Source organism: Hemicordylus capensis, chromosome 2, assembly GCF_027244095.1.
Source record: "Hemicordylus capensis ecotype Gifberg chromosome 2, rHemCap1.1.pri, whole genome shotgun sequence".
Taxonomy (NCBI): domain Eukaryota; kingdom Metazoa; phylum Chordata; class Lepidosauria; order Squamata; family Cordylidae; genus Hemicordylus; species Hemicordylus capensis.
In genome coordinates this window covers 267834358-267843757 of record NC_069658.1, presented here as the reverse complement: position 1 = coordinate 267843757, position 9400 = coordinate 267834358, and the positions used below count along the sequence as shown (strand labels likewise).

At 41.9% G+C, this 9400-nt stretch overlaps 1 protein-coding gene across 15 annotated transcripts in view; it reads right to left on the bottom strand.

Annotated features, from left to right (window-relative positions):
• The window catches only part of PXK (PX domain containing serine/threonine kinase like), an 84282-nt gene that overhangs the window by 2705 nt on the left and 72177 nt on the right, over positions 1–9400 (bottom strand). For 6 of the 15 annotated variants that reach the window (XM_053288250.1, XM_053288253.1, XM_053288251.1 and 3 more), the window contains one exon: positions 6172–6201. The exons of 7 other annotated variants lie outside the window; for them this stretch is intronic. In XM_053288250.1, coding sequence (XP_053144225.1) covers positions 6185–6201 — 17 coding nt within the window. In that variant the 3' untranslated portion in view covers positions 6172–6184. Of the gene's footprint in view, positions 1–6171; positions 6202–8225; positions 8306–9400 lie in introns of those variants that run through there. 2 more of the 15 variants (XM_053288245.1, XM_053288246.1) reach the window with 2 other exon arrangements.

Genomic DNA, 9400 nt, shown 5'->3' with positions numbered 1-9400 from the left:
CAAAACAGCTAGCCCCCAAGCAAGTCACCACACAATGGTGATCTATGCTGCACAGGCTGAGGGTAAGGCCTTGACAAGCAAGACGTAGTCTGCAGGCCATAGCTCATTCTCCTTACCTCACCAGCACAGAGGACAACTTGTGAATTCAACCATGTGAATACTCTTGCATCACAAGCCTCAAAACACAAAGACACCAGCTCCTTCCCCAGAGATGACATAGTGCATACATGAATACCTGGGCTGCTCTGGGAAGAGCAGAAGGTTTCAAGTTCCCTCCCTGGTTTCTCCAAGATATAGCTGAGAGAGATTCCTGCCTGCAACCTTGGAGAAGCCACTGCCAGTCTGGGTAGACAACATTGAGCTAGATAGACCAGTGGTCTGACTCAGTATATGGCAGTTTCCTATGTTCCTAATACCAACGTGGTGAAGCAGTATTGAACCAATGCCTGTGAAACCCAGCTGTAGTAACTTTTACTCTCCAACTTCTGTTCAGTAGACAGAACTCAGCATAATACTGTCTACCTCAGATTCCTTAAAAAGATAAACCAAATCTGATCGTCATATTTTAACTTGGAAAAAACATGGCAGACAGGGATTATCTGTGCAAAGATGCCTTTGAAACATTTCTTCCAGAAATATTTTTTCTAAATGAAATACTGAATTATTACTGTTGATAATCAGACAAACAATATAGCTGATGAAATTAAAATACAAAGCATGACAAAATGCACAAGGGATAGTAATGGAAAGATGGTCACGGCAGAATATGGAGGGAAACCACAGCATGCCAGCAGCCTAGCATGACAAACTGATATTGCATATTAAGCTATTATCAAAAATAAGCATCCTGGATATGTATATGGTTTTGTCTTTAACCCCCCCCCTGAGACATGCAAATAAGACAGGTCATAAATATAGGGAAATTGTAATCAACCAACACATGAAATGCTGTAAGACAGATGGCAGAAAAGTCAAATACAAAGATAAAAGGACCAACCAAGGGAAAAAGGTGAGAGTGCAAGATTAGCTACAAGATCTGGGGGCAAAAGACTAAAATCAAAATGGGTTGGATTAGTTGCAGGGTAAACTGATAGCCCAGCAGAGGTCAAAATACCAACAATCCAATGAAAGGTCACTTTGTGCACTAAGATCTGAGTATTATCACCACCCTCCGTTATTACATACAGTCCTTGAAATATCATTTTATGGAACATAATTTTGTTTTTCAGCTTTTTCTGTTTGGGAACTATGGCCCTGAATAGCCTTTCTAGATGGTTTTCATTATGCAAATAAAAGTAGTTGTTACTCAAATATCGTGGGAGGAACCAAATATCTTTCCTCCAGCTGGCATGGCTGTTGAGGGGGAAACTGCAACATTTTCAGCCAGAGTGCTACGATGTGACCTCAGCCCTGTCAAAAATACCCATAACACTGGCACTGAGTAACCAACCCTTATATAAACACACGCACCATATTGCAACTTTCCTCTCTCTCTTTTTTTTAATTCCTTAGAGATAAAGCACTCTTCCATACTAGTATTAAGTTTGAAGGAATGCTCACGAAGCCAACTGAACACAAAGCCAAACAAGTAGTTCTAAGCCAAGCTAATGGAGCCCATCTTCCACCTCTTTCAACAATAAAGTCACATTAAGGGTTTAGAAGCCAATCTACTCAGAAGTATTTGATTATTGTTCTTAGAAGTTTGACTTGTGCTGCCCACTCTGGTTTTTCTCAGAATACAATTGTAAAAGGGAAAGTCCTTCTAATGTGTGTGACTGCCATCTATTTTCAAGATGGGGGACTAATGAAAAGACCTCCTGTATCCTGTTCATTTGGTTTGTAGAAGACTGTCAACACATAAGGAGCTGTGCCTTTGCTTTGGATGGTCACTCACTCACTGCCGCTGTAATAGCAGCATGCATCCAGCTTTGCTTTCCAGGGTCCAGTCATTGCCATCGCTTCACCCACCCGCCACTTTCTGGCTGCCACTGATTTCCTAGCAGCAACGCTCTTGTCCACTTCAGCCAGACAGCAGCGGATTGACTCTCCTGCCATGCCATCTTCCCTGTAACAGGGATTCCCAGATGATGTTGACTACAACTCCCACAATTCCTAGCCAAAAGCTATTGCAGCCAATGATGCTGGAAGTTGTAGTCCACCTCTGGAAATCCCCGAGCCAGGGAACACTGCCACCACATCCTTCACTTTCTGGCTGCTGCTGCCTTCCCAACATGGAAACCAAGTGGACAAAGGTTGCTCGGAAGCCAATGGCAGCTGGACAAGTGAGGCAATGGCTGCTGTCATAGCAGCAGCAGAGCAGCAGCGAAGGGCTCCAGGAGGCCAAGCCAGATGCATGCTGATGCGGTAGGCAAAGCACACCCAGGTGGGAGGCAAAAGGAACAAGGTGTACTCCGGGGGGGGGGGGCAGAAGAAGGAAATGCAGCAGCTGGAAGGGAAAGAGGCAGAGGTAGCATTTCGAGGTAATGGATGGAGGGAAACACACACCCTATCAGGATACCCCAGGAGAACCCCTTCCAATGAGCTTCCCAAAAGTCAGGAAATTACCATGTCTGTATGTGTTCTTAATAAGCCTTTCCTTCAAAAAGTAGGCTATCCGCTCCGCTGTCCCCCTCCCAGCAAGGTCTTGTTATTTCACAAACTTCTTTAGTTCCTTTGAGGTCCTGTGATTGCTTTGCCAGTACAAGTACTCACCTTTTAAAAAAGTAGAAAGCTATCCACATGTTAAGCCACAGAAGGCAACTACACATTTAACAACTTGGGCAATTCACCTATTCACATGAACAGTGCACAAGGACTGTGTGTATTTCCTCATTCAGTGCAATGACTGAGGAAATACACACTGTCCCAAACAATCAACCTTCAGGAACAAGGTGCTCACTATAATACCTGCTTGACATTGATTGCTCGAATTGCACAAGTTCATTCCTCACACATTATACACTGTTCATACCAACAGACAAATCCCTCAAGTTGTTAAATATGCAGATGTTGCATCTGTCCGTCCTTATTTGTACAGTCATCCCTCATCAATCACAGTTTTTCCAATTGCTTATTTGAGTATCTGTGACTGGGAAATTGCCACCACCCTTGTCAACTGGGACCCAAGTATCTGTGGTTTGGCACCTTTAAAAAAAGTGGGCCATGGGGGGGGGGAGATTTCCAGGGATCATTTTAGGGGGGGTGTCTTTATTTTTAGGTACTTTCCCAATCGTGATTCCCCTAACCCCTGTTTTCCATTCATTTCAATCCCTCGCCAACCGCGAGGGTTTCCAGGAACGGAACCCTTGTGGTTGGCGCGGGACAACTGTATTAAAGAGCATTTCAGCTGAAGGATATTTTGACTTGCAAAGAAGAAGAATCCATCATATTACTGAATGGGAAATGCATTTCTGATCTACCAAATTCACAAAAATTAATCATTTACCCAATTGCTTTGTAAGAACAACAAAAACTTTAACTGATAAAACTGCAAGCCTCAGTTCAGTCAGTTGATCAACTAAAGCTTAATTGCATATTAGAATTTTGCCTGTAATTAATGGGTAGGGCTAATATTGGAGGGCACACTACCCAACAGCCACATTCACCCTCGCCTGCCAATGCCAGAACACAAGCAGAACGAGTTTTTCCTCATCCTTTTTGTCTCCAAAATGAGCAAATATGTTGCATTTCAAAGTGAAACAACTTGCCTTCTTATCTAACAGTATAAACTACAGGCAACTGAAGCTCACAGCTTCAAGATTAAATCAATGTCAATCTGTCTTTTCTATCTGTATCCTCAACAGAACTTCATTTTTAAAAGCAATTTTAGCTCTGGGACATTACTAGAATACATCTGTACAGTATATCAATTTGGCACATCCTGCATCCAAGCACAGGAAGTGGCAAAGTGGTGGTGGGGCGGGGACAGGATCTACTGATGGTGGACCTCCACCACACACATATACACTGCTTTGCCAAGAAATCATAGAGAGCTGAAAGTCCACCACAACATTTACCTTGCAAGCAAGCAGCAGGCTCAGGGCTGTGTATTTATGCTTCTCGCACACCACCAGAGAATATTCCCAGCAGTGAAAGGCAGCACAAAGATGTTAGCCCTCAGCCCACCAGGGTGAGTTTTGCTGCTTGAGGGGAAGGAGAAGCCTGCCTCAGGTGATAACTTACAGGATACTAGGCTTGTACAAATTCAGATTCAAAAATTTGGATTTTATCCAAAATTGTGCTAAATTAGTAACAATCAGTAAAATCCAAATCTTTCCCCCCAAAACAAGTCAGATCAGTAAAGTGGGAATTAATTCCAAAATATATTGAAATTAATTTCAGAAATACTTCAGAATTTGAAGAGAATTGGTCAATTTCCTAATTTTTGGTTAATTTTTTTGAAAGTTTTTGAAAAATAGCTAAAAATTGTAAAGTCTGGCTTGTTTCAAGGCAGAACTTTACAATATGTTCTGGATCTGAAGACCTTCCTTAGACCATCATTCTACCCCCATATGGAGGAATCTGCCTTCATGAAAAGGGGTAACAGCATGCCTCTTTTGCTCCCCCTTTTATATCTCCTGAATGGATGGGCATAGAATTATGAAATCTGGCACACATGAATGTCTCCTTGCCCACCCCAGGCTATGGATCACTCCTCTGGTTTTGGATAATTTTTTTTGGGGGGGGGGATTAAATATTGCTAAAATTTCATAATTGATTCCCATCCATTCTGGAAATATAAAAGGGAGGCGGGGCATGCTGTTACCCCTTTTCATGAAGGCAAAAGGCAGATTCTTTCACATGCTGGCAAATGATGGTCCAAGGAGGGTCTTCAGTTTCACAGGTTTTTGTCAGAATTTTGTTTCAGAAGTGTTTGTCATATTTCACCATTTTAACAAAAAATAAAGATCACCCAAAATCAGGGAATTGACCAATTCTCTTCAAATTCAATACAGGGGGCCAGCCCTGATCTCCTTCCCCAAATGTGTGGGAAGTATCAAGGCTCTAGGACCAACCAGTGACCCCCCTCCCAATGTTCCCACTGACCACTAGGTGGGGGGAATCCAAATTTAAGTCAGAAATCAGATTCAAATTCCAAACCCAGTCACCCATATTGCCAGAGCCCATAGAATCTGAATCTGATATTCTCGAAGTCGGATCAGGTTGCATCTGAATCTGAACAGGTCTACTGGATATCATTAACTTTATGTTTATCCCACCCTTCCTCCAGTGAGCATAGGCTGATATATGTTGTTGTTATCCTCAGTTATCCTCATAACAACCCTGTAAAAGCAAGCTTGGCTGAGAGAGGATGACTGGCCCAAGGTCACCCAGTGAGCTTCATGGCTGGAGGTGGTGGATTTGAAACTGAGTCTCCCTAGACCAAGCCTATGACGATGACCAATATTTGTACACCACTCTTCAACCAAAGTTCTCAAAGCGGTACCTATCACTATCCACTCTACTACACTGACACTCAGATTCAATTTATTACATTTTTGCCACCATAGGGACATCATTTGACTTTTCTGCCTTAAGTAGCAAAATATGAGCTGTCTCCACATAACCCACTCACCCTTGACTTTAGATTAATGTATAAAATTTACAATTTTGCCCCGCATCCTCAAAAAGGCATCCTTACTGGATTTTGGAGAATATGCAAAATTTGTTCAATCAATCAGTCAATCAACCAACCAACCAACCAACAAAAAGCCATGATTAATCAAACAACATCTGCAACTGGTTGACAGATATGCTACTTTATCAAGGCTTTAGACCAGGGCTGCTCAACTTCAGCCCCTCTGCAGACGTTGTCCTACAATTCCCATAATCCCTGGCTATTGGCCACTGAGGCTGGGGATTATGGGAGCTGCAGTCCAAAAACAGCTGGGGGGCCTAAATTGAGCAGGCCTGGCTTAGACAAAGCAAAAAAGGGGCTGAGTAAAACATAACCTCAAAACAGATCTTTCAAGAACTGATTTAGTATCTTTAAAAATGACAGATGTGACTTTGTTTTATTTGAGAGAGGGTTGTGGTGGCAAAAAGCATTTTGGTTTATATTTCACCAAAGGAATTGATGAGTAAACGCTTCATGATGTTGGGATTTGTGGTCACCACTCTCACACCATGAGCATATGTAAAGATAAGGAAATCAACATCGTATTACTTTACCGAAAATTCACTTTCAAAATGGTGCATGCTCTGTGGACGACAGGAGGGAGAGAGAGAGAAAGAGAGAGAGAGAGATGGAGCGGGGGAAAGAGCACAACGGTCATTATTCTGCTGTTAAGAGGGCCATTCAACAACAGGAGAGAGATACAGACATCAGTAATTAAATACAATTCAAAACACAATGATTAGACAAACCAGCCTATTGGGATGCTTTTTCTATGGCCCAGGATAAATTATCTGTAGACACAAACATTCAGATTGCTTTACATATAGTACAATGAACTGCCATCATTACATAGAAAAACCAACTTTAAAATTTTTTTCAACATTTCACGTTAACGTATGAAGCTGCTTAGTACTCTCAGACCACACTGACTGTATGGTCAATAGTTAATGCTATTGAACATAACATTAAATAGTTATGTTATGACCCATGTAGTCCAGGATTGTCTTCTCTGACCTTGCAACTCAGCAAGGTCTTTCCTAGCCCTGCTGCTCAGGATCCTTTTACTGGAAGTGCCGGGGATTTCTCTGCATGCAAAGCACCTGGCTCTATCATTAAGCTATGGATTCACAATGTCAAACACTGGGTAATGGATTCTTTATTCACAATTCAGTCATCAAAATCTAAGGAAAAGCAACTATTTAAAAATCAATTCATTTTGTTTGGGACTTGTCTCCAAATATCTCACTAGCTCACTGTTTCTTAAGCTATGAGCTTTTTCCTTCTACATCTACACCACCACACATTAACTCAGTTGCAACTGGGATATAGTAATCAGATTGCCTGTGAACATACCAAATGTGTTTACATGTTAATTTCACTCCTTCTGGCAAGAAGGAAATATTTAAAAGGCATGATAAATCAGAAGCTGAAAAAATAGCCACATTATTTTATTGCATTTCCATCTTGCCTTTCTTCTATCATGGAACTCAAGGTGGTATACAGAGAGTTCTAGGGCCTGCTTAGCAAAATTGATGTATTATGTGCCTTCAAATTATATCCTTCAACCCATTAGGCCTGTACTGCTATGTGTCTCTCAGGAATGTTCCCATTCATAATATAGGTGGGGCAAACTGCATGTTAAATGCAAACCTGTACCATACTTTCTGAAGGTGTAAGGCCCCAGTCTCGAAGAGGCATACCTAAAACCTGCCTACTTTCTATAAAACAGATGAATTGGCTTAAAAGCTAGGAGGGCTGTGGCCTGAATTGTCCAATTCATCCTCACCAACTACAACCCAGCTGTTTTGTTTTTGTTTTGTTTTTTAAATCATTCTACGGAGGAAAGGAGAATATTGTCAACCCTATTTGTTCGTTTGTTTATTTAGCGCATTTTTATGTTGCCCTGTATACAAATCTCTGGGTGATTTACAATTTCAAAACACAAACAATTAAAACATTAAATCAATTAAAAACAGTTTAAGATATAAATATAAATAACTTTTAAAATTTTTGAACTAAAAGTCTGATTAAATAGTTATGTTTTCAGATTTTTCTTTAAAACATCCAGAGATGGGGAGACTGTTTTTCTTTGGGCAAAGTTCTGCGGCAAGCCTAGAAAAGGCTCAGTTCTGGGTTGCTGCCAAACGAGCCAGTGGCAACCACAGCCGGACCTCCCCTGATGATCTTAATAGGCAGTGAGGTTCAAGGAGAAGGTAGTGTTCTCTTAAATACCCTGGATCCTAGCCATTCAAGGCTTTATAGGTAATAACCAGCACTTTATATTTTGCCCAGAAATGTATTGGCAGCCAGTGTAGCTCTTTTAGAACGGGAGTAATATGGTCTTTTCAGGCAACCTCGGAGACCAACTTGGCTGCTACATTCTGTATCAACTGCAATTTCTGGACAATGTACAAAGGCAGCCCAAAATACAGTGCATTGCAGTACTCAAACCTGGACGTTACCAGCTTGTGCACCACTGTTTTAAGGTAGTTTATCTCCAGAAATGGACATAGATAGCAAATCAGTCAAAGCTGATAGCTTTCTAACCCCATCCAGAATAGATAGATCTAAACCACAGCTACCTCCCACAATAAGTACCTTCATCTTACTTGGATTCGGCTTCATTGTTCTCCCCTATTCAGCCCATTATCGACTCCAGGCAGGCATTTAGAGAAGTTAGGCCATTTCCTGATGAAGTTAACATGGAGAAATAGGTTTGGGTGTCCATCAGCAAATTGACACCACCCTGCACCAAGTCTCCTGATGATCTCTTCCAGCAGTGTCATGTAGATGTTAAAAAGCACAGGAGATAGAATAAAGCCCTGTGGGACTCCATACTGTTGCTCTTCAAAATGAGAGCTAATATCTCTGACCCATCTAGAATCTACCTGAGAGGTAGGAATGGAACCACTGCAAAGCAGTGCTTCCCACCCCCAACCACCTCAGGTGCTTGGAAGGGAATCATGATCAATAGTATTGGGAGCCATCAAGAGATCCAAGAGGACCAAGAGAGTCACATTCCCCTCACTGATTTTTAATTGGAGATCATCCAACAGGCCAAACAAGGCTGTCTCAATGCCTTAGCCTGTCTGAAATTTGGTTTGAAATGGGTCCAGATAATCTGCTTCTTCCAAGACTGCCTGGAGTTCCAAGATCTTCTCCAATAACCTCCTTGCTAGATCATATAAGCCATTTTGGGCAAGGATCAAGAGGACAGGTGGTAAGATGGACACGCCAATCAGCTTGTCCACATCCTCATGAGTCACTAACTGAAATTGATCCAATTTAATCATACAAGGGTAGCTGCTGAACACCTCCATAGTAGACTCTGCAATGATCATAAAATCCAGTTTGGCTCAAACAGAGATTTTATCTGCAAAACACTCATTAAAAATATCACAGCAGGTAACTGATCAATCTAAATTCTGATTCAAGGGAGGAGGGGCATGTACTAGCTCTCTCACAACCCTAGACAACTCCACTGGATGTGAGCTTGTGGAAGCAGTACAGGCAGAAAAAGAACTGCTTCTTTGCCGCACACAATGCCAGAGCATAGGTCTTCATATGTTTTCTGTTTTGTCATCTGTTGGATTCCAGACAAGTCTTTCTCCACCTATGCTCTAGCCATCGACCTTGCCACTTCAGCCCCCTTGCCACTTCAGCCTTCCTCTGTATACCATGGAGCTAATTTAGAAGTGGTTCAGAAAAGACGCTTAGCAGCAATCATGTCTCCCGCCCTAGTAAGTTCATTATTCCAAGTCTGAACAAGGGCATAACATAATC